This window comes from Vicugna pacos, chromosome 1, assembly GCF_048564905.1.
Source record: "Vicugna pacos chromosome 1, VicPac4, whole genome shotgun sequence".
Lineage (NCBI taxonomy): Eukaryota > Metazoa > Chordata > Mammalia > Artiodactyla > Camelidae > Vicugna > Vicugna pacos.
In genome coordinates, this window is record NC_132987.1 from 27,719,149 (window position 1) to 27,744,670 (window position 25,522).

General features: G+C 43.8%; 1 protein-coding gene across 9 annotated transcripts in view; it reads left to right on the top strand.

The window, feature by feature from the left end:
- MED12L (mediator complex subunit 12L) overlaps nt 1-25,522 on the top strand; it is a 295,438-nt gene that overhangs the window by 10,733 nt on the left and 259,183 nt on the right. For all 9 annotated transcript variants that reach the window (XR_012071818.1, XR_012071816.1, XR_012071817.1 and 6 more), the window contains exons 3-4: nt 16,742-16,846; nt 22,267-22,458. Coding sequence is in view for 5 of the 9 variants with exons in the window: in XM_072959151.1 (XP_072815252.1) it covers nt 16,742-16,846; nt 22,267-22,458 (297 nt within the window). In the remaining 4 variants the exon portion in view is untranslated. The remainder of the gene's footprint in view (nt 1-16,741; nt 16,847-22,266; nt 22,459-25,522) is intronic.

Here is a 25,522-nt window from a genome sequence, read left to right on the forward strand (position 1 = left end):
TTTCAGATTCTCTGAGAGGAATGTGCAATGTGTCGTGGAGGCAAGAGGGAGTGGCCCACTTTTTAACAGGACCTCTAGAGGAAGAGATTTTTGAGTCCTGGACTTGGAGGATGCATAGGAGTAGATGGGGTTGAAGATGCAGAAGGTGGCTCCTTCCGGGAAGAGGGAGCAGGCCAGAAGGAGCTTAGGGTGTGCTGTGGGCCTGAGGCGCAGTGTGGGGTGTGCAGGGGGGAGCCGGATTGGAGTGGGAAGGAAAGGCGGGATTCAGTTATGGGGTCCTTTGTGCGCTGTGTGGAGGCATTGGGATATTCTGGTAAAAGCCATGAGGTACTGCTTAAGGGCATCGAGGCAATGAGATTTAAGACGACCAAGGGTCACAGTTTGAGGGGACAGTGCCTCTGAGGGTCACGTTGAGTCAAAAAGCCTCACTAGCTGGGTGGTCCCTGATGTTCCAGGCCTGGGGGTCGGTGCGTTAGTTTCTCATGGCTGCCGTAACAAGTTACCAGAGACAGGGCGGCCTGAAACAACGGAAGAGTCTTCCCTGGCCGCTCTGGAGGCCAGCCGTCCGGGGGTGTAGGTCAGGCTGCACTTCCTGTGGAGCCCTGGGGAGAGCATTTCCTTTCCTCATCCAGCCTCTGGTGGTGCCGGGCATTCTGTGGCTTCCTGGTGGCCACATCTGTCTCATTTCTGCCTGTGTCTTCACGTGGCTTTCTTCTCTGGGTGTCTGTTCTCTGTGTGTGCCTTATGAGGACTCTTGTTATTAGATTTAGGGCCTACCTGCATAATCCAGGATGATCTCATCTCAGGATCTTAAACTTAATTACATCTGTAAAGGCCCTTTTTCCAAATAAAGTAACATTCACAGTTTCCAGGATTTGATCAGGATATCTTTTGTGGGTCCTTTTGGTCTGCAGGGCTTGGTTAGAAAGAGGAGGAGAGGATTTAGGAGGAAGGTTATCAGGATAGCAGAATTGACAGAGTGGATGTGTAAAGTCAGAGGGATGAGTGCAAGGATGTACCAATAGTATTAGCTCAAGCCAGTGGTTCCCCCAGTATCTGATCTTAGATTCCTTTATAATCTTAAAACATTTTTGCGGATCCCATAGTGCTTTTATGTAAGTTATATCTCAGTATTTACTGTATTAGAAATTAGACATGAGAAATTTTAGAAATATATATTCATTTGAAAATAATAATAAACCAATTTCATATTTAAAATGTTTTCTTTAATGAATAGCTTTTTTTCAAACAAAAAATAATGGAAGGAGCGGCATTATTTTACATTTTTGCAAATCTCTTTAATGTCTGGTTTTTCATATCTAGTTCTACATTTAGTCTATCACAATATGTTGTTTTGGTTGAAGAATATGTAGAAAATTTGGCCTCACAGATATGTAGTTGGAAAGTTCTTGGGAACCAGAGGGATCTTGGACATGAACACTGGCTCACACAGTTGGGGAGGTAGATTGATGGTTGTCCCCAAACTAACACTGGGAACAAAAGAACTTGTTTAGTTTTTTTCCAGAAATGGATAAGGTGGGGAGAGAATGAGTTCAGTTCTGAATATTTTCAGCTTGAGATGCATCTGGGGAATCCTGATTGAACTGTACAGGAGTAGTAGAAATCTGGATTTGGGTGTGATATGTGCATGGATAACTGAGGTCGTGGCTGTGATGACCTGTTGAGAGTGAGCAGAGAGATGGAGGAGCAGGCAGACTCTGAGGATAGAACTTTCCAGGGCTGGGCTTCCTGGACCCTGGCAGCAGGGCCTCCGAGGAGGGCAGTTGTCAGGGAGATAGGTGTTGGGGTGATGAGTGGTCCAAAGGAGGGCTGTCATCTCCAGTGGCCTCCTCTTAGATTGGCAGTTTCCCTCTCCACGACCTTTGCGCATCCAAGTGCTTCCTGCTGCCTGGCTGTCTGCTCTTTTTCCCTGCAACCTGATGGTTTGCTCCTTAGCACTCAGCAGTTTGTGTTTGATTTCTTTGTTAGCTGCTCTTGTCCTCCAACCAGCATTAAGTTACTAAGCAAGGACCATATCCTTTTTATCCCTCATTGTTAACCAGAGGCAAAGAAAGGGTCTGGGATATGGTAGGTATTAAATAAACATTCATTGATGGGCCTGGTAGTCAGGCAGTCATTATTAGCAAGTGGTTCTTAGAAGCCCTGTGCAGGGCATGGGGATGCCAGCAAGTATAAGACATGGTTCCCACCCTTGAGGAACTTTGAGTGGAGGGATAGTATTTCTGTGTTCAGAGCACTGAAGTCATTAAGAGGTTCAGTGGGGGTGGTGGGAACCAATGAGGGAGGAGTCAGCTCTCTTGAGGATTAGAAAAGTCTTCAGAATGTTTTTCAAGTGACAGAGCCTCCTGGGCAGAGGGTATCAGCAAAGGCATAGAGACAGAAAATGAGACATGATCTCTGAAGGAATTGCAGATAGTTCAGTACAGCAAGAGTGTTTGAATCATAAACTTGAACGTGTCTGTAGATTTTGGGGGCTGTTGAGGAAGAGGAAGAGATGAAAAGTGCTGGAGAGAGAACTGCCGTCTGCTGGAGCAAGGCTGACTTCTTCCTGGGGCCAGGGGACTGAGGCCCTGTGGGGAGTGACACCTTGAGGTTATGAATTGCTGCCTCAGAAAGGAGAGGAGCTAGGACTTATCCAGGACTCCCTGTCTACCTTGAATTTCCTACGACGATTTCCAGAGTCAGTTTGAATGTGCAAAGATTTTCCTAGGCAAGAAGAAACTCAGCCTGCAGCCTGCATCGAGCGTGCCACAGCTCAGCGATGCGAATGCTGCCTTGTTGTCAATTAAAATTTGGTGGAATTTGCGGCTTTCCTTTTCCAGCCATTTCATTCATGGATTAATCTAATGAGGTTCTTGCGATTAGGACCATTTAAGGCACTGGCAGCCGTGAAGAACTAACAAAAATGTATTTTGTCTGAAGTGTCACTGGAATTTTTTGCTAAGATGCTGGTTTACATAAAGGTATAGAGGCTCTGTCAAAATTATGTCCAAGGCAGTGCTAAATAATTAATCTTTCTCCTGAGTACTGCGAAGGAGATTAATATTAACATTGCTTAGGTTTTGTTTTTTTGTTTTTGTTTTGCTTTGTTTTTTTTAAGCTCTACACAGTGCTGTGCTAGCAGACAGTATGGAAAATATTTTTGGTGTCAGAGCTGTTTTTACTCTTCGGTCAGTTTTAGACTAAATGTCAACTCTTTCTTTTGGAAAAAAAAGATTGTGAATTGGAGACATTATTTACATTTCGACGACTCCTATGAGATCGAAGTGTTTTTGAAGTTATATTTTCATTTACTTAGTACCTGATCTGTGCCTCCCACTGCACTCAGGGATGTGGGGGTGTAGAAGAGAAATAGAAGTCTGCTTCTGTCCTCTCTGGAACAGAGCTTCTCAAAATATCTGTGGTGAAGGACCAGTATTTTTAAAATTAATTTTCAATCTGTTGCAGACTGATATAAATGTGTGATAAAAATGAATTACTAGAAAAATGAAATGCTGCGTGAATATAGCTGCGACATCAGGTTGCTGTGAAGGTTTCCAGCACTTCCTCTCCATTTCTGCAATATTCTTGCTGAGAGCCCGACACTCTGAGAGCCCTGCTCTGGAAATTAACATCAGGTTCACTGATGCACATGTAGTCTAAACGATGACTAACGTATTTGTTTTTGTTTGTTTTTAAATCGAGGAACAACCTATACGTTCTATACGGTGTATTAAGTGCCTCATGACATCAGGATAGCCAGTGCCGATTGTATTGGTGATACTGAGTGCTTTACGTGTTTGGTTTTATGCCAGCCTCACAGACACCTCTCAGGTCGGTACTGTTATCTCCTTTTCACAGATGAAGAAACTGAGGCTAGGAGGGGAGGGGTCACTCGCTTGCCTAAGGTCACTGAGCTGCACAGTGATGGAATTGGAGTTGGACTTCTGAGCCCGTGCTGTAACCATTCCACTCTATATATAGTGAGGCTAAAAATGCTGCCTGAGTTCAGAAAAGAGAGGGTTGGAATACTTAGAGGTCTCATTGGAGGATGCAGGGTGTGAGGGGCAGGATCCCAGGAGTGGGGTTAGGTTGCACCTTTCTATCCTAAGAAAGAGCTGAAGGTAGGATGAGTGGGTGGGGAGGAGGGGGAGAGGGGCAGGGCCTCTGCTGATCAGGCTTGGAGTCCTGGCAGATTGGGGCGTGGGGGGTGATGATGAGCTCACGAGGTCCTGCTGTCAGATTTATCTCACTAGCTCATGCCTAATAAATCTGGGGGTGGGGGGAAAGAGTGGAGTCTGGGAGGCTGCGAGGGAGGTGGCTGTAGTAACCAAAGCATGAAGTAAAAAGAGCCCGACCGATCAGGGCTTTAAATAGGGCTGGAGAAGAAGAATTGGCAGTCGGTGACAAATTGGTCAAATGAAATGAAGAAGAGAGGAGTGCGGAAAATGTGTCGGTTTCTTGGACGCTGTTCAGCTGGGATGGTAGTCGGTCCTGTTGCTTGAGCATCTCACAGAGACACATTTTTGTGCTCAGTCTTTAGTGATGTGACAGTTATCTAGGATTACTTGATTGCTGGATGGGAATGAATATTCAGACTCCCCTCCCCACTCACCTCACTCATCTTGTGATTTCTGGCGTGAACTGGTTTACTTGAAGGTCTGATGACTCAAAGGGCTTTGATTTATACCTCTGGTCCCCTGCTTTAAATCTTGCCTCCAATACCTGTTGTTCACCTCCTCGCGGGCCGTTTCGGGGCTGGTTAGTCACTAGAATGGCTTGGAAGGTTGGCTGAGCTCCATGGAGGAGGTGGGGCTGAGCAAGCCTTACGAAAATAAAAAGGGTGGAGGCTGAGAGGCGTTAACAGGTTAACTTCCAGACGGCATTTTCGGAGGCGAACTCGCGGACATTTGTTCCCTTAGCTCAAAATTGTAGGCTTAGCCTCTCTGTTTCCGAGTAAACAAATGAACAGAATCACCACCACCACCACCAAAAAAGAGAAATTCCCAGTCTCTCCCAGGCAGGAGGAAGGGTGTTCTGCAGGCTTACCTGACGGTCTCTGCACCTGGCTCAGCCCCGGCCCCCAGGAACGTCCGCAGTGCCTCTGGTAGGAGCCGCACAGCGCGTCTTCCTGCAGGCGTGCGCCCCGCGGGGCTCCGGGGCGCAGTTAGGTGTGGGGTGGAGGTGAACGCAGGAGCCAGGTTAGCGGGCAGCGTGAGCAGTTCACTGGGCAGTTAGCTTTAGAGGACAGAAACCAAGGCTCACGTTTATTTTTTTCTGCCCTTGGACCACCTAGCACAGTAGGAGAGATTCAGGACTAACTGAAAAATACGATTTACAGGAAGATTTTACATTAAGATGCAATTGCTTGCAAGACTTGTGTGGGACAGTGGCTGACCTGAGCAACGGGGGCTCCAAAGAGAAAACTGTCTTCTGAGATTGCCTTAAATACAGTTCCGGGCAGGATCAGCTATTGACACCTTAAATCCCCTCTCCTGCTTTATGTTTATGCAGATCTAAAAGTTCAAGTGTTTTGCTCTGGCAGTTTTCCTACAATTTTTTTTTTCCTGAGAGCCACATCCAGGTGTTTGATATCGGAGGGTGTCATGCATTTGAATGGGATTTGAATATGAATTAACGGGCTACAATTATTCAGATAAGAGTGGAATAAATGCCAAGTGTATTTGGATATAACTTGAATCAAAGTCTCTCCCACTTCCAGATGGTGAGGAGGGCCTGTCTCATGGTTAAAGATGAGGGAGGTTCTTAAGGGGAGTTGGGGCCCCCCTGAGAGCTGCGTGTGTTTGGCCCATCATCCTCTGGTCACTTCCATCCATCCACTTCATCGGAGAGTTACTGAGTACCCAGACGTGTGTGTGGTGTGGGCATGTATGTGCTGGCTGTACAAAAGATGGTAATGAAAATGACAGCGCTGACCCCATTTTTGAAGTGCTCAGTGTATACCCGTTACTGTGCGGGAGTGCCTCACATGTGATTTTCTCTTATTCTTTACAGCAGGCATGTGAGGTCGGTGGCGGTATCTCCCTTTCACCCAAAAGAAGGGGAGCCAGGATTCCAGTTCCGATGTGTTAGATTCATACTGACCTCCTCTAGGATCTCACCATCTTGGAGAACACATTGGGTCTGTTGGGGTCCCGATTCTCACATGGCCGCTTAACCGTTTTACTCTGCAGGCTTCAGCCTCAGTTTCTCACCCTGTAAGTGGGGACCCATCCTGCCTGAGTTTGGGTCTGCTTAGGACGGGCGTGAATATGCTGCATGAAGGCCAGGGAGTGGTATTATGGCCAGGATTTCCTTTTCTTCTCCTTTTGCCTGCTGCTCAGTACAAGTGTGAAGATAGGACTGGCTGTTTTGTGTTGAGCTCATATCCTTTAGGTTTTGTCTAGGTCCCCACCGTTAGTGATTGATGGCCTGCAGGTGTGGTGTGGATGGAGGGATGAATATTAATAGCCATGTAGACGAGGGTGGATGTGTAAAGAGCTGAGTTTCAGTTGGAGTCTTGATGCAAATGTGGCTGATTTTAGAGATGTTGGTGGGGGCGGGGGGAAATGCTAGGAGAGTTTCCCTGCGTGGCCTGGCCCCTTCCCTTGGCTCTTTCCAGGAGGCTGGTGGCAGTGTTTTCTCTCACAAGTATTTTGGCTTCCTTGAGGAAACAACCCCCTACCCCCTTTTTAAACTTCAAACAGCTATTAAGTGACCCATCAGATCAAACAGAAATCAGTCCCTATTGCTGTGATGCAGGGGCTGGGGGTCCCCGTATACAGAGCCGAGTGATGCTGCTTTTTGTCTGGGTCGTAGACTCCTCAGTGATGGTCCTCTTGCTGCTGCCAAATGGCCTGGATCCTGATTTTAGAAAGTAGTCTTGCCATGAGGGGTTGAGCAGAGCTTCCCCTTGCCCTGCCTCTACAGGTATGTTTTAGTCTCTCAGGGCTGCTTTAACAAAATGCCATAAACTGGTTGACTTAAAACAATGGAGATTTATTCTCCCTCAGTTCTGGAGGCAGGGCCACCCCTAGATGGCTCTTGAGAAAAGGAGCGTTCTTTCCTCCTCCAGCTTCTGGTCACCCCAGGCTTCCCTTGGTTTGTGGCAGCATCACTCGATCTCTCCTCCATCTTCACCCTCATTCATTATGACCTTATCTTGATTATATCTGCACAGACCCTATTTTCAAATAAGGTCACAGGTATGGGGGTTAGGACTTTGACCTACCTTTTTGGGGTACACGATTCAGTGCCTGCGGGGCCTGTCTCTAGACCCATCTCCACACATACTTGGTTGGGCTGGTACTGGACCTTGCCTTCTGGGTCCTGGCTCAAGAGATCCTGGGTCCCCTCCTGTTTGCTCAGGAACTTCAAGCCATCCGCCATCTCCCTCATCTCCTGTTATCTTCAGCTACTTCCTTCACTGGATCCTTTCTGTGCTATTAAAACTTGACCCCATCTTCCCATTTCTCTCCACATCTTTCTCCAAACCTTCCCCCAAAGGCTCCTGTGTCTCACTGTCTCCTTCACCTCCCACTTCTTCCTCTGCTCCTTCAGTCAGTCTCCTGCCCCCGTCATCCCACCGAGACATCCCCCACTCAGGGTGCCAGCGGCACCGCATTCCCTGCACTTGCACCTGTTGCCCCCTCTTCTGGTCAAGCAGCATCTTCCCTCAGCTCCCGAGGTAAAGCACTCCTGGCTTCCTTCCCTGCACCCTGGCCACGCCATCCCAGTCTCCTCTGAAGGCTTTTCTTCCTCTGCCTGGCCATGAAATCAAATTGGATGTTCCATGGGGTCTGTTGTAGGCTGTTGGCGCTTCTCACTTACCCTCTCCTCGAGTGAGCTCAGCCCTCCCCCTGCTGACCCCCGGCTCAGTTACCACCTACTTGCAGACAGCTCACTGCTTGATGACTCCAGCCTCGACTTTCTCGGCACTCTACACTGTACGTCTAAGTGTCTATAAGAAACATCTTGTTTTACCAGCTCCCTTAACCTTACATTTAAAACTGAACTTGTGATCTGTTCCTCTTTCCTCTCCAAAACCCCCAACATTGCTGTACCATCTTAAGAGATCTTGCTGTCCCAGAAGTCCAGGGGACATCCTCGATGGCCTCACTTTTTGTCATCCCATCCAACAGGTCACCAAAAGCCCTGCTGAGTAGCTCCCCTAATTATCCCTCCACGCTTCACCTTCTCTCCACTTCTGTCACCACCGTCTTGGTCCTAGCTACTGTCATCTGATGTCTCGGCTCCTAAGAGAGCCTCTCGCTGGTCCCCATCACTTTGCCTCTGGGCCCCCTATTTGGTCTGACCGGCTCCAATCAGATGTCCTCACTGCGGACCTATTCAGGTTGGGTGCTGTTGTCCCGCTGCATAAAACCCTCTACTGTTCTTGTAAAGGCTGAAGTCCTTCACTTGGTCCACTAGACCCTGTGTATTCTACCCACGCACTGCTCATTCTCACCTCACACCTGCCTCCCTTCTGCTCCTGCCAGGACCGTGTTCTTTCATTTTCCCAGCCTGCAGCTTTTACACATGCTCTTCCGGAAGAGAGAGTGTGTTGGGCACACGCATGCCCGGGATTGTTTTTATGTCTTCCTGATGAATTGACCCTTTTGTCATTATGATATGCTCCTCTTTATCTTTGCAGTGCTCTTTATCTTGAAGTTTACTTTATCCAATATTAATATAGCCACTCCAGCCCTCTTATGTTTGTCACTTGCATGCTATATATTTCCATCAATTTACTGTCAACTTATCTGTCTTAAAGTACAGCATTTGGCTGGGGTTTCCTTCCTTATCCAATCTGACAATCCCTGTCTTTCAATTGGAATCTTAGCCCATTGACATTCAATTAGCATTTAATGTAATTATCGATATGGTCGGATCTATTTACCATTTTACTTTCTTCTGGATTATTAAACTATGTTAAGAAAGAATGAATTTATCTAATGACATTTTCATTTACTTCTTCACTTCTTTTATTTAATTTTTTTTTTTAGTGATTGCTCTAGGAGTTATAATACACAGCTCTAATTTTTCACAGTGTCTGTAGAGTTAATATTGTATCACTTCATGCAAAATTTCAACCTTGCTGTTGTAAGGGTCCTCCTCTTAACCTAGTAAACTCCTGTTTCAGACTCAGGGCTCGGCTCGAAGGCCACTTCTTCAGGGAGTTTTTTCTGACTTCTGAGGTTAGGTTAAGCCCCTGTTACGTGCGTTCGAGCGTTCCGAGCAGGCAGTGCTCTTCCTTGGGGCGTTTATCACACTTGCAGTGTGCTCACTACGGAGTCCCCAGCACTTGGTGCAGTGCCGTGTACTTAGTTGTTTGTTGATTCAATGAAGGGAAGTCCTGAGTTGTGGTTTGAAGACGCAGAAGATTTCATGTGCACTCCAGGGGGTGGGAATGGCCTTGTGTAAGGCTTAGAGGCTGAAAAGACAATGTATATGGGAAGGAATATAGCAGTCAAGTAGATTAAATGAAAGTTAAAATATATATATTAAAAAAAAAAAGCTCAACTGCTTATACTAGTAGCCGCCATTTATAGCTCTTACTATGGGGCCAGGCACTGTGCTAAGGCCTGTACACTTGTCTTACGGAACCTCAGCCCTGTGAGTTACTCATGTCACGTGTCGACCGCAGCAGCTGAGGTGCAGGGAGGGCGGTTCCCCTGTTCGCTGTCATAGGTGAGGGCTCTTCGTTCAAACTCAGGTCTCTGCGGTTCTAACACCCAGAATGGAAGTGAGACTGGGAAGCGGAGCCCGATTGCTCACGGCGGCCGATGCCTGTCCCGGGTAGTTGGGTTGGCGTGGCTGGGGTTAGGGGCAGAGGAGGCCCACAGGTGTTCCTGAGGAGCTGCAGAGTGCTGTGCTGGGTGCTCCTATTCTTTAACTCCTTCTGGGAAATTAAAAAAAAAAAAAGCCTCTGAGGCTCTTGTATTGGGGAGCACAGAAAAGAAAACCTGTTTCAGGAAGATTCATCTGGGGCCAGTGGGCTGGCTGAACTCAGGCGAAGGTCTAGACGGAGGAGGGGGGTGTGTGAGGGGCCGTGGCCTGGGTCTGCTGTGACAGCGGCTGCCGGGTAGATGGCTGTGTAGTTTTAAAAGGAAGAATAGATCTGAGACACATTTTGGGAGAAGTATGGCTGGAACTGGTTAATGATGAGGTGTGAGGAGAGATTATTCCTTCTTCTCTTTTGTACCTGCTAACTCTGAAGTGTTGCCTGAAGACTGTTTATTGCCTGTGTCCACGATGGGCATTATCACAGCCTCGCTCCTGTAACTGGGATTTACAGATATCCTCAGGGGTCTCAGAGAATGCTTTTCTGGGAAGGAGGTGGACAAGGCTAGGGAAAATAGTTATATAAAGCTGTGTTTTTAAAAAAAAATTGTTGCTTTGGCTAAGACCGTAACTAACACAGCCTGCCTGACTAGTGCCTAGAGGGGCGGACGTCTTTCTACTTCTGTGGCATTGTCATCCCTGGTGGACATTTCTGTCCAGTCCATGGACAGTCATTGAGTTAGTTTGTTAGATGTAAGTAGGTGCCTGAGGAAGTCAGGCATCTCTGCGTATGTTCTGTACGGTAGGTGAGAAGTCTAGGGGTTAAGTATGTGTGCACATGCGTGTGTGCACCTGAGTGTGTATTACCTGCTTTTGAGATGGTCACTGAAAGCTGTGCTAACCTATTTTTTTCCTTCGAGTGAGGAGGAACTTAACCCATTTCCAAACTAGGATCACAATGTTTTCACTTTCCTAATGAAACATTTTATTGAAATCGAAAGATTGCTTTGAAAGTGATCCAAAAAATAACATCATTCTCTGAAGTTCATGGTAAATGTGCGAGATTGGGTGAATTCCAAATGCATTCATCAAAGTTTCGAAGGTCTGATTTTTGTATCAGTATAGAACACGAAAATGCGGAGTGAACACTGGTCTTCCACATGAACATGGGCCAGTTTCTAGGCTTTTGTCTGTCTGTCTCTGAGTACCTGCCTCCCTCAGATTGCTTTAAGGCTTATTATTTCCGTTGAAGTCAATGACAAGAGGTGGGAGAGTCCTCCTGTGTTGAGGTTACTTTGGGCCTGATTCTGTTTTAAACCCGTTGATCTGGCGGAGCGCTGCCCTAGACCCCCAGGCGTGGACTGTGAATTTATGTTCTCAGCTAGCATTGTCCCTTGACTGAGTAGATGTTAGGTTTCACACATGTGTGTACAGTGTTTTGTCCCCGGTGCTGTAATGATAAACAAAAACACTTAAAACTCGCTGAATTCATGGCTGGCAGTTTATTTCTCTTCCGTTCTCCACATTTTACAGCGGGAAAATTTTCAGCCTTCAGTCAGGAGTTCTTTTTACTGGAAAGCGTTTGGCACTGCTGACCCCGTGCCCAGAGCACAGGCTTCTGAGTAAGACCCTGATTAATGGTTGGGTGTGTCCCCAAGTTTTGGGGGGTTTTAGTTGTCTCATCTTTGCAAAGAGGCAAAGTAGCAGCTGATGATTCTATTTTTTGTAAGACAGGTTGACTAGATGTAGCAAAACAAGTTTAAATCTGTTAGGACCATAGTAAGGGTTTTGATGCTTATTCTCTTTTATTTAGAAAAATCTTTGAAGAGGGTCAAGGTTAATGCAAGAGGAAGCTATTTGTGTCCCCTGGCTTTGGGATTTTCGAAGCTTGCTGTTTTAAAATCTGGACTCTCTCCCTTCTATTTTTGCTTGATTAGCTTTGGCAAAGGCCTTCAGAGCAAAATGTCGTAGAAGTTTGTAGTCTGAGTTCATGTAACACACATCACATCTTGTTCTGAACCCCTCAGTGCTGCCATTAGGTATCCAAGTCCTACTTCATTTTCCCAAATTGGATTCTTCACACATCCTGGGGGCAGAGACTGTTTTTCCTTTAAAAGGGGTCTGTTGGTGTATTACTGGAGTTTGAGAAACACTGTCTAAACAATAGTAAACGCTCTGGAATCTGAATCTTACTCTTAACTTACTGTTTGGATTCTTGCCATTGACTTTCACTCTTTTCAGAAACTTCATGAAAAGAAACGATCAGGGTGCGTGCGTGTTGTGGTTGTGACGTGCTGGTTCATACCCCCTTTTCACTTAGTTTCTCTGGGAAGGCGACCTAAAGCTTTGTACGAGTAAGCTCTAGCAGCAGCGCCTTCCAGGCTTCCGTTTTAGCCGTGTGCTTCCTGATGCAGTTGAGTACTCCGTGGCCCCGTGTTCTTCTTCGTAGGTCTATGAGAAATTAAAGGAGTGAAAGAGAAGCTTCAGGACTTGTTTTCTCCCTCCATCCATGAGTGTGTGTGTGTGTGTGTGTCTTTCTGTTTGTACCTTTGGAGTAGGGGTAGGGGGTGTGGCGGAGAGTTCTGACCAGACTTTCCATCTCGGGGGTCAGCTACTCCTGAGCTAAGACGGAGCATCCAGTTTCCTCCTGGTGGTGGGTGCAGCACCGAGGCTGGGCCTGGAAGCCCTGGGTTTCTAGAAAGCTATAAATGCCAAATCTTTACGTCAGTGGTTCTCAAAGTGTGGTCCCTGGATAAGCGGCACTGATCTGGGAAGTTGTTAAAAGTTCAGATTCTCGGGCACCATTCCCACTTACTGAAATGGAAACTCTGGTGGAGGGGCCCTGGCAGTTGGGTTTTAGCAAGCCCTTCAGGGGATTCTGATGCATGCAAACGTTTGAGAACCACCGCTCAGGCCAAGGACTTAATTTCCCAGCAGATTTTTTGTATTTCTGTGTGGACCGGAGCTTCAGGTTATCACTTTCTTGAACCCGAAATAAGACACAAACACCAGTAGTAATACAAATTGCTGGCCATTTTCACATAGCGTGGGGGTTAGGAACATGGATTCTTTGGAGTTCTTTACCACTGTGTGACCTTGGGTAAGTTAGTGAACCTCTTTGCTTTATTTCCTCGACGGGGATTTGGAGATAATGATAGTAGGAGGTAGCACTACCCCTGTTTCACAGCTGAGGAAACCGAGGCGGGAACAGTTGTAGAGTGGCAGTGCTGTGGCGCCCTGGGGGCAGGTGGGCGTTGGCTGCAGCTGTGATTGAGTGCTGCTGCCCTTGGTGGGCGGGGCCAGGCGTGCTGGATGTCCTCAGTGTAGACCCATGGGCTCAGCGAAGAATTGTCCTGCGTCCCACTGGACTTTCACATGCACCACCGAACCTTCATGACTTTTTCTCTCTATCCCAGGTGGGAATCTATTTACTTATGATCCCAAAGTATGCTTGTTGTGTGTGTGACTTTAAATATACATTTGATACACACTGAGTCTCTGAGGAATGTGACTATTGTGTTAATATGTTGGGAGAAGGTTTTATTTTGTTAGCGTGAAGCTTCTACCAAGACTTTTCACCGTTTTAGAAAATCATGCCATGCTGTTCTTGATAATTTGAAATGGCAAACGGCGCACCTGTATCAGTCTGCTTTTCTGTAGTGACTGCATTATGGTGATTCTAGGTCCAGGAATAAACATTTACCGATTTCTTCATGTCTCCTAGGGCCCCACTTCTCAAGCTTAATGAGTCCACGCATCACCCGGAGAATTTGTGAAGTTGCAGATTGTGATTGAGGAGGGGGCAGACATTCTGTGTTTCTAACAAGCTCCCAGGTGGTGCAGTGCTGCTGGCCCGTGGACCACGATTCCTGAGTAGTGGCGGTCTAGGGTGTGTGCTGGAGGGTTTTCTTTTCAAGTACCTGTTTTGTTATATTTCCACTTTAAAAAAAATTTAGAGTGAGGGCATTATATTGATTTTAGAAAAATTGGTGAGTTACTGTCTGTGAATTTCATTTCAGACTTGGAAAAAGGGCATTTAGAAACATTTCCTTTTAGGGTGGTGCCTTGGGCTTGATGGGGTGACAGCCCCTGCTCTGGAAGGTTAAGTAGTTCTAGTGATAAATCCAAACGGAACTAGGGACCCCGATGTCATGGGGCAATGATTCAGAGTGTGCTTATTTATGTTAATTGTTCAAAGCAGGTTATCATTGACTTTTTATTTCAACAAATTATTTATTAAATGCCTCTGTCGGCTCTGCCAGGCACTGCTTTATATGTTTGGCATGCATCCGTGAACAAATAAATACCCCTGGTCTCACGAACTATACCTTCTGGTGGGGGCAGACAGACAGGACATGACGCAAGTAAATTACGTGGGGTTTTAGGTGATAAGTGCTATGGATTATTGGAAGGTTAGGAGTGCTCAGGTGAAGGGAATGGAGCGAGCAGTTCCAATTTCAAATAGGGTCATCAGTTTTCACATTGAGAACGTGAAACTTGAGCGAAGACGTACAGTGGTCAGGGAGTTGGCCATGTGGAAACCAGAGGAAAGCGATCCAGGCAGAAGGGGCAGACAGTGCAAAGGCCCTGAAGCTGGAGAACGTCCTGCTGGCATGCTGGAGGAATTGCCGGGAGACCACCGTGGCTGGAGGGCTGAGCAAAGGGGAGTATGGTCAGGGATGAGTCAGACAGGTGTCAGGGGCCAGGTCATTCAGGGACTTGCAGGACATCATAGGGCCTCTGCTTGTATTCTGAGTTGGGGAGTTACCACAGGTTTTGAGGAGTGACGTGAACTCAAAGTTTTACAAAGCTCCCTGAGGCAGCTGGCTTGAAAGTGGCCTTCAGAGGGCAAAGGTAGAAGCAAGGAGGAGGCCAGTTAGGAGCCATTGTGGTGTCCGAGCATGAGATGATGGTGGCCCTAACCTGGGAAGGCAGTGGTGGTGCTGAGAAGTGGCTGGATTCTGGGTGTATTTTCATGAAACTTAGAAAACAAGATTGGAAATTTCTCGGGACCTGAGGCTGCCAGCAGGACCTGTGTGGATCCCAGTTTATGGAAAATCTGACGTGACTGACAGACCTGCAACCATGGCTCCCCGTTCTTTCCTTCTTGGGATTCCGTGTGTGAGTGTCGGGGCCAGTGGTTCGCGGTCAGTCACAGCGGACCGCTAGCTGAGCTGGGGTTAGTTTAGAGTCGAAAGTGAAGCAGCCCTAAGTGGGACTAACTAGTCCTGAAGGCCTCGCACGCTTCCTCTTGATTCAGCCAGAATGTCTTTTTAGTAAAGACATATGCTGCTACCCAATTAATGTTTCTTGTAATACTCTGATGGTAAAGCAAAGATAAAAATTCAATTTTCTTGTCCCATTCCCCTCGTGATCCCATTTGTCCCCCTTCTTCCTGAGACTCTGAGACTATAGGCGTTTTGTTATTAGCACACTTGCTTTATTTCAGTTGACTGACACCTTCCTGACTTAAAATATGCAATAGGTAGTTTTGCCCTAGATTTCCAAATAATTAATTTGAAAATGTGGGTGCAGTTTGAGATGTCTTCTGATATGTACATGCAACTCATTTTCTGTGCAGATCGCGATTCCAGCGACCTTCCATGCTCGTAGGAGACTTGATTACCATAGTGCTACATTTTCTGTAGTGGGGTCTTTTGAGGGCTCGCCAAAGCAGTGGCTTGCCGACGTATTAGGCAGAGCACACACGGTTAAGTAAAGTGACATGGCACGACTCCAAAGACCTCCGTTCTCAGCCAAGGTGACCTTTCAGGTGCTATATGTCGTTGATGATTTTGGTCTAAGGCTTCCTGCCTAATCATAGCAGGAATTTTTTGATCAGCTGATTTTGTTTTTTCATTTCACACTTACAGCAATTTCTTATGAAGAGTAAGTGTATATCCTCATTCTTGTGCTGTGGCTACCATTACCCCAGCTGTCACGTAAGACCATTTCTTGGCCTGAAGTGAGGGGAGCAGAAGCTAGCTACATTGACCCAAACCTTTCCCTTTTATTCTTTCAAGTCTGTATCTCGTATCGTGGGAGCTCCAGTTTAGTTCTATAGCTCAAGGATCTGGGCAGGGCAAGGCTTTTTAAAAAAAAAATTTTTTTTAATGCCTTGGGCTATTTTTGATATGTTGTGACCTTGGTAAGAAAAGTTTCCCTTATCTATCCTGTAGGAGATCTTTTTAAAGAGAGTAAGAATTGTGGCTATGTATTTTTAGACCGCATTTCCATGTGGCATTTGTACTCTGGTGCATAGTGTCATGGAAATTTCTCTTCCTAGTCTAGGATCGAGAGGACGGTATTTCATTGCGGCCTTTTTGCCCAGTTACTGTTCGAGCTTAGTGAGCCTCACTCTTATCTGTAAGGGGCATGAAGACACATGCTGTCTACCTCAGCCTTGCTGAAGATGAAGTGAGCCAAGGTGTGTGAGAGAACTTGGCAAGCTCTGAACTTCCTTCAGTTGCAGGCCGTGGTGCTGTGTGGTTATCAGAGGCTTGTGCCTGGGGACCCTTCATTTCTCTTTTCAACTCACTGTGGGGTTTTGGGTGAGTTGAGGGAACCAGTTTTCTTGAACATAAAATAGAGATGTGCTTAGGGGAGGAAGGGGGCGTCAAACTATGGGCTGTCTAGAAATAACTCTAGTTTGCAGAGTCTGTGACTTTGTTTCTAGGGAGGAGGGGCTTCTCGTTTTTGTTTGTCTCCCCCATCCCCCACTTTATTAAGAGTTTTCACCTGCAGTCAACAGTTGTTAACATTTTGCCACACTCGCTTTGTCTCTCTGCACGTTTCATATATTGAGTTTTTAAACCTCCACTTCTGCTTTCCTTGGTGTGCGTTCAACAGTTCTCTTCTACAGAGTATAGCAGCAGAGTTTGCCATTCCTCAGGCTGAGGCATGCTGGCTTCAGTTGGAGCTTTTATATCCTGACTAATCAGTACCTTTTCTCCAACAGGATGAACTTACTGCTGTGAATGTAAAACAAGGCTTCAACAATCAGCCAGCCTTTACTGGAGATGAACATGGCTCGGCTAGAAATATTGTAATTAACCCATCCAAGGTAATGCTAAGTGTTTCCTAAAACTTCTGAAAAAGTACAAGTATGTGAGACTCTTGGTAGCTAATGTTGATAAATTAATGTTATTTAAACCACAGTCCATTTTCGAACCCCACTCCACGACCCCTTGCTGCTGTCCTGCCCCAGGGCCCGGTCAGGCGGCACGCCTGCTTTGGCTGCCCTGTCTGCGTAGTGTGTGTTAGCCAGTTCAGGGCTGCTCTCCAGATTCCCTCATGTAGTTGTTGTTGGGTTGTTTCTTTTTTTTGGGAACCTCATGACTGCCATTGTAGAAGAGTCCAGTCCATTTATTTGTCTTAGAGTCTAGTCCTGTACTTTAGACTTGTCTGATTGTTTCCTCAAGGCAGGATTCAGATGAAATATTTTTGGTAAGAAGACTTCATTGCCTGTCAGAGACATGCAATGTTAGTTTGCTTGATGATTGGTTTTACTAAGTTTGATCCCTTAAGGTGGTGTCTGCCATCTCTTTAAACTGCAAAAGTACTCATCTTTTCCTCATAGTTATCTCTCCAGGGCGATACCTTGAGACCATATGAATACCCTATTCTCCAATAAAAAAAATTTCGGGGGGGGGCTGTAGTGGAGGTAATTAGGCTTGTTTATGTATTAATTTTTTTTTTAAGTGGAGGCACTGGGGATTGAACCTTGTGCATGCTAAGCACGAACTCTACCACTGAGCTATTATACCCTCCCCCTCCAATAAAATTTTATCCTATGTTTTTAGCATCAATTGATGATTCCTCCTGAATGATTTATTTTGCCTGTGGTTATAAAATGCTGGTTTGGTAGTTACTATTCCTCATACATTTATTAATTGGCATTCTTTTGTAAAGGACATCCCATTTTTTAGTATCACTTTGAACCCCTGAACTCTTCTAAAGATCTGTTGCATTATCTTCTGTTTTCCTTTTGATGCTCACATTTGGCCAGTGGGAGTACTTTAACTGGTTCTTGGGTCCTTTCGACATCTCTACCATTCTTTGAGCACTTCCTCACTTTTGACACAATAACACAGTCCAGGGCCATCTTGTTCTTTTTCTGCCCCAGTCCACATCTGGATACCTGGCTTGCTCATGGCTACCAGAGGGTCGTAACTTCTAGGCCCTGTCAGTGGACAGAGATGAAAAACATACTTAGGTTTTTTTTCTTTTTATTTTCTTCTTTCCTTTCATCCTTCCACCCACCCATCCATTAGTTTTAACTCAGTACTGCAGGGTTTTTTCCGTTTTTCTTTTCCATCATTGTATCTCCTTTCTTTCAGAGTGAGAACCCTATATCCCAGCAATATCAACATATTTATTCATTTACTCTGCATTTACAATTGCATCAAAAGTTCCAGAATAAACTAAACCAGTATCATTCGAACAACAAAATTACTATGTAAAATTTACAGTTGTCCTACCATACTTCCTGTCTTTAGTAGTCAGTGTTGTGTAAAAAAAGAAAATTAAGTCTTTTTTTCTGTGTGGTTATGTTAACAGTTTTATATATATATATGTACCCTCAAACACACACTTATTAAGTATCTGTTCCTATTTGTATCATTTTAATTTTTTTTTTAATGTAAGTACTGGGGACTGAACCCAGGACTTGTGCATGCTAAGCATGCACTCTACAACTGAGCTGTTTCCCTCCCCTCTGTAACTCTTAAGGTTTTATTTTTCATCCTGTTTGAGTTATTTCTTGTTTTAATATTAAAATACTTATTCAATTGAAAAACCACACATACAAATAAAAAGAAATCAAACATACAAGTAAATTTCTACACTTCTTTTCTGTTTCCCAGAGGTGACCATTATTGAAAGTTTTTATATCATTTCTGATCTTTTTATATGCGTACGTGCATACACAAACATGTAATTGACAATTTGCTAAACCATCAACTGAAATATTTAAGTGATGTGAAAGAGAATTGGAAGCATTTTCTACAGATTTTTCCGTTGACCAAATGCAGTGTGTTTAGTTTGGTTTTTTTCCAATCTTAATACCTTTTAAACATCACAACTACATTTATGTATGTGTTGTAATTTGTGTTCCCTTTTTTTTTGTGGTAAAATATACATAACATAAAACTTATGTTAACATCTTTGAGTGTATAATTCTTTGGCATTAAATACATTCACATTGTTGTGCAAATATCACTACCATCTATAAAACTTTTCATGTTCCTTAACTTAAATATTTAAAGAAAAAGTAACATTTTGTGTGCAAGTTTCCTTGAGGCTGAAGTATTCATATTAATAGTAGTTAGCTGACAGGTAACATCCCGTCATTTTTGCGCTGTAGTCGACTGAAGCTGCTAGTGTTCAGCAGTTAGCCTCTTACCAGTTTCTTAGGTTATTTATAAACAGGCCAAGGTCGTATTTGAGCACATAGCTTTTGTTCTTTAGGATAACTTCCCAGCAGCATGTTACTTGATTAGAAGTTAGCCTACTAGGGCTGTCAGGATGAAATACCATAAACTGAGTGGCGTAAGCAACAGAAATTTGAGTTTCTGAGAAAGTTCATTTTCTCCCAGTTCTGGAGGCCGCAAGTCCAAAATCAAGATCTCAGCAGGTCTGGTTTCTCCTGAGGCCTCTGTCCTTGGCTCGTACGTGGCTGCTGTCTCACTGTGTCCTTAACGGGCTTTTCTGTGCAGGTGTCTCTGGTCTTCTCCCTCTTAGAGTGGCACTAGTCATACTGGATTTGGCCCCACCCTTAGGACCTCAGTTACCTCTTTAAAGGCTCTGTCTCCAAATAGTCACACTGGGGGTTAGGGGTTCAGTATCTGAATTTTGGGAATACACGATTCAGTCTGTAACAGGAAGTATGGATGTTTTATGTCTCTTAATAGGAACTGCCAAATTGTTCTCAGTTGTATCAAGTCTTATGTCAGTTTAAATAACTGAAGAAATGGAAATAACACCCATTACAACTTCTGCTGCTCTCACCCTTCCTGTGAGATTTACTCAGGGATTCAGACCTTCTGAGGGGAATTTGATCTTATAAATATGGAATACATGAACTGTGGTGTAGCCCGTAAACCTTTTTCCATTTTCTTACGAAATGAATCATTTTCAAAATAGCTTTGGATGAAGGGAAACAAGTTTTAAATTAAACCTTATCTCTCATACCTTCTCTGAGGGAGTATAAATTAGGCATAAGCCTTTTGGAGGGTAGTTTGACAATGCTGATTAAAATGACAGAATCATACAGTCTGAATTCTGGAAGTTTATCCAAAAGCTATAGCTATACATTTATGAAATAAGTAAGAAAGGCCATTCATTTTAAGCTCATTTGTAATAGCAAAAGTTTGAAACAAACACTCCAAATGTCCATTAACAGGCTCTTGATTAAATCAAATGTGGTACATCCACACAGTACATTATTATGTCTGTAAAAATGAATGAGGATGCTCTGCAAATGCAAATGTGGAAGGCTTTCAGACATTAACAAAATGTACCTAACGTATACATGTAAGAAAGAGAAAAATAATATATTCATGTTTGTTCATGTGTACTCACACGAAGAAACACTGGAAAGACACATAAGAAACTAATCAAAGTGGTTACTTGTACGTAGACATTCAGATTTTGGAGTGAGGCTCTTTTTTGATTTTGGAATAAGATGAATATATTGTTGTTAAAATGTATGCTTTTGTTTTGATTTTTTTCTTGTCCTAATGTGCATTTTCTCTGGTCTTGCTTTTTTTGGAAACTTTGACTTTGTTTACAGTTACGCAATTGTTCACAAGATGTGTTAGGAAGTGAAACATATATATCTCTGTGTTCCATTGCTGCTATTAAATACATAGGAAAGAGTATAATTGCAAAAGAGATTGCCCAGACTTTTTTTAAAACAATTTTTGCAAATCTCTTTAATGATTGGCTTGATTTAATTGAATAATCTTTTCAGATCACTGTGGATAGTCTTCTTTGATAGTACTCAGAGGAGTTTAAAATTTTTTTAGACCTTTGTTTATTATGACTAAAATGCTCATACATAATTGCAGATAAGAGAACTTCTAAATATAAAACAGTCTACATAGTTTAGGTGTTTTGTGCCCTTGGTGTTAAGACCAAATATTGATTGAGAAATTTAAAGGTAAACAATTTGTTACTCATGGCTGCTTGTTTTCAAACAAGTGTTTCTTGCTGAATTTTTGCATTTAATTTGTTCTCTGGACATTCTACAAACTCTGCTTAAAAAAACATACTATGAAGTTTAAAAAAAAAGTAAAGCTCATACTTCTTTTTTTCTAATTACTCTAATCTTTATTAGCATTGTACATCAACACAGCAAACAGACATTTTTTATTTGTACATCAATTACAAGGATCAAGGAATGCCAGTTCACATTAAAAAAAAATTGTACCAGCTTTTCACCCTGGTAGGTAAACTTGGTTAATTGCTTACAACTGTGTTTCAACCTATAGACTAATTGTTTATTGACTCATGAGCATTAACTCATGCTCATGGCATGATTCTTATTTTGCTTCAGCAGGGTAGGTATCTTACTTTAATCTTGGTTGCAACTGTCTGCTACCCTTTACTGAAGGTACTTATTAGAAATTGTTGTTCACATTCCTATTATTAAGAAATTCCCAGGGGACAAAATGTGATGCTTTGATTGGATTCTTGGAAATTCCAGCAGGTTTTCTGTGGATTCACTTCATATTTAGATCTCACTCAATATCCGCTTCCTTCTTGTCCCTTTCTCTTCCCTTTTATTTGGTCAATGTGAAAACGCTGGTCATTCACAGAAGCTCCCTCTGCCACTTTGCTCCACGCAGAGCAAGCAGCGCTGGCTTTCTCTGGAACACTTGCACTCATGAAATTGGCAGCCCAGTCAAAAATGTTGATACTTAATTTAATTGAACCTTTTGTAATTTGCCATTTAAATAAATTAGATTTCTCTAGACTTTTTTTTTTTTAAAGCACTGAGTGTAAATACAGAGTTTCCCTTCCAAAAATATGTGCTATCAAGATGAGACAAGACAAGAATGATTGCTGTGTGATTACCAGGCTCTGCTCTTGTGTGCAACACCTCTCTGGAGGAAGACTCTCTCCAAATGGGTGTGTAGTCTGAAAAAGGAGAGGTACAGCTAAAGATTAAAGCAGAACCCCATCTCTTGAAATTTATTCAGGATGTAATTAATTTTATCTTACAGAGATTTTTTTCAAAGGCTCTTCTTTTTTCCTTGAAGTTCTCGTTAGCAGTGAAACAAAGGTACTGTGGGAGTTTTTGCACTTTATTAGTGTAAGGAAATCACAACTCTTGGCTTCAGGGACTTAGATTCCCAATTTATTTTTCAATGGGCTCTTTAAAGACTTTTAGTTAAAACAACAGAAATAAAATACTAATATTTACTAACATACCTGCCTATTGTCTTTAAACTTTTTTCTTTTTTCCTCTTGTTTCCACAGATTGGAGCTTATTTTAGCAGCATATTAGCTGAGAAACTAAAGCTTAACACTTTCCAGGACACCGGAAAGAAGAAACCACAAGTTAATGCTAAAGATAATTATTGGCTGGTTACTGCTCGATCCCAGAGTGCGATCCATAGTTGGTTCTCTGACTTAGCAGGAAGTAAACCACTTGCTATTTTGGCAAAAAAGGTATTAAGTATCTCTTGCATTGTTTTAATTGAGGCCTTATAGAAATGAAGATCTTTGAGATAATGTTCAAGCGTATATTTCTTTTCCCCAGTTCTCTCCAAACCTCAGTCTCAGTGACCGGTATCCTGCACCAGGTGTACGCTGCACATAGGCTGTTTCCCCCTTCTGTTTGACGCCATGTGGTGCCTGGGACGGACTGTAGACCTGTAGACCTAAGCAATCCGCGCATGAGGCTGTTTATGTGGATCTTCGGTAGACAGGTTTTTAAAATCAAGAAGAGGCAATGAGACTTCCCTTATTTCTGTTCCATGTTCAGTTTCCTCAGGTCAGGATGTCCAAAATGTGTTAAATAGAAATCCTTGCTTTAGTGTTATTTCCTTGTCTTGAAAAGTATTCATCCAAATTCTTAAACTAAGTCTCCTTCCCAACAAGTGAAATAAAGATAGTGATTCTGTGTGTGCTGGAAAAACGTCTCTGAAGAAGTTTCAGAACAAAACAAGCAGGTTTACTCGTAGCTCCTAGCTTTTTTGAGTGGAGAGAGAAGGGGACTGCGGGGAGGGAAGGGAGGGTTCTTTTAAAATCTTTGCCTTTGATCATTTTCCTCGAGTGGGAAATACTACACAGATTCAACAGTTTTACAGTCCCAATAATATAAAATGTCTTTTGATATTTAGATGAGAGCTTGAAACTTCCTTCTTAGTCTTGATCTCTGACTTCTTGCACACCTTTCAGATAATCCCCCAGGTCTTTCTCATCTCCCCTGAAACCCTTTAGTTTTAGGGGAGCCATCTTCTGTTCTTCATACGAAGTTTTCACGAATGGCTTGGTGCAGGCCGAGTTAGGAGGAGAGCGTTCTAGTGTGATTTTGTGTGTTTGTTTTCTAAAGCAACTCTTTGCAAACAATGCCTGTGGCTCCATTGGCTTTATTTTGTCCTAGTGTCAGAACATTGTGTTGCTTTTCATAGATTTTAAGTGGTTGAAGGCAGCTGAAATCCTTGAAAAGCACGACAATCAGCTTAACCCTCTCTTGCTACTCAGGTGGTGCCTCTCTCTCCACACAGGCTGACCCGCACAGCATTTCTTTTCCAGTGGTGAACCTTTACCACGTGGGCCCGCTGTGGCCTGTGAATTGTATCTGAAGGCCATAGAAGTCAAAGGCTGACCTTCAAAATTCAGTGGCTTTCTACCAATAGTTCATACACTCCATGTTGGTTAGTACCTGCAACTCCCAGGTCGCCAGCCTGACATCTTTCTTTTTAGATTTTTCTTTCTTTCTTTCTTTTTTTAATTAATAAGCTTTTAGAATGCATTTTTGGGGGTATTTCCTGAAAGTGAACTAGTGAGGGATTGATGCCCTTGATTTAGGGGTGTAATGGTCTCTCGTCTGTTAGGAGGGAGGTGGACTTTGGTGCAGTGTGTTAGCCATTGTTCTTCTCTCTTTATTAGGAGCTGCCTCTGGCCAAGTCAGGTGTCCCTCAGGTAAGCCTGACATCCATTCTTGGCAAAGTTGAAGATGTCATCTTTGTAAAACCATTTGAATACACCTTGAAGTATTCATTTCTTGGGCATTTCAAGAGTCATTCCTTCCCATCCCTTCCTCGACATTTCATCTTCTTGAGATGGTGACCGCTCTTTCAGAGTCTGGTAAAAGGTTGCATTCTCTGCATGTTCTTCCTATTGGAAAGTTGAAATACTTCTTTAATTTCTGGTATTCATCTGTGAGATGGCTTAATACAGAAGACCTTCGTTTTCCTGCTCAGATCCTGAGTCATCTTCCAGCTCTGATGTAGAGTTCAAAATAGTTTCCCATATGGGATGGATCAGATTTCCGGACCTGGTTTTCTGTTACTATAAAGCTCCACAGATCTCCAAGTATTCAGCCATAGAGAGGGGTCAACAGTGACCTATAAAAGGCCTTTTAACTCAATCACGGTCATAGCTAGATTTGGGAAAGGGGACTTCTTGCTGGAAGGGATGTCCTTCTAGGTCTTGAGCAGTTCACCAGGGGTGATGTGTTCACTTCAGGCGACTTGGATTTCTGTGGTCTCCAGAATTCCCGTCCGCCTCTACCACTGCCTAGCAAACAGAGGATGCTGGCGGCAACCAGCATGTGAGGGGAGAGGCGGTACCAGGGCAGCCCGTTTGTGATGGAAAACCATCACATGCTAGGTGTCTTAGTTTTCTTTTGGTACTTAGATGCACTTCCAGCTTGATTTAGAAACCAAACAGCTGCCCAGGGATTGCCTAAGTTCAGCTACAAGTTGAAATCAGATGGTTTCTTGGCTGAAAATGGGATCCATCACAGTGGGAAGTCATACTTGAGTCAGTGCAAACCTATTTTCCTTCCTGAGTTGGCCCAAACTGTAAATTTGACAAAGCCATCAAAATGTGTCTTCTTCCTTAATTAAATAACTTTTCTTCACATATGTTCTTCTGAATTCTAAAGCCCTTGATTTCAGTCAACCATTTCTCTAAGGATTCTGCCAGTCAGGGCAGTGAGTGAGAGGGTGGCCTTGTTCTGTTAATATAAGATTCGGTTTTGTTTGCTATTTCATCTAAATGTTTTACATGTTCAGAACATCCCCTCTCCCTTAACCCCCTTCTTGTCAGTTACTGTTCCAGAGAAATCCTTTAGGCACCCATAAAGGTGCTGTTAGTAATGTTTCTTTGGAGACGCCAACTTTACTTTTTGCATTTGCCTATTTTTTAGACCTTGATCTTATATATAGTCTTCTGGTACATCTGACTGAGAGGGAACCTGACCCTGACAGCTGAAGTCTGACTCCCTGATACCATACTATACGTACTGGTGAAAAACAGCAGCTCTGGTCGTGAACTGAATGTATAAATCTGTGGTTTTCTTGTCCCTGGCCTCAACGACAGTAAACTCAGAGCCTTGTGCTCCATGAAGGATGTGTCTTGTGAGCCAAAATTTCAGGACATTTTCTTGTTAGATTGTATCACTGTGGTCTGCAGAAAGGAAGTGCTACGTCTTTAGCCTGTGCTACTTTCACCTCCCCTTGAGTTCTGTGTGTGCACTGTAGTTGCCTCTGTCATGAGGGTT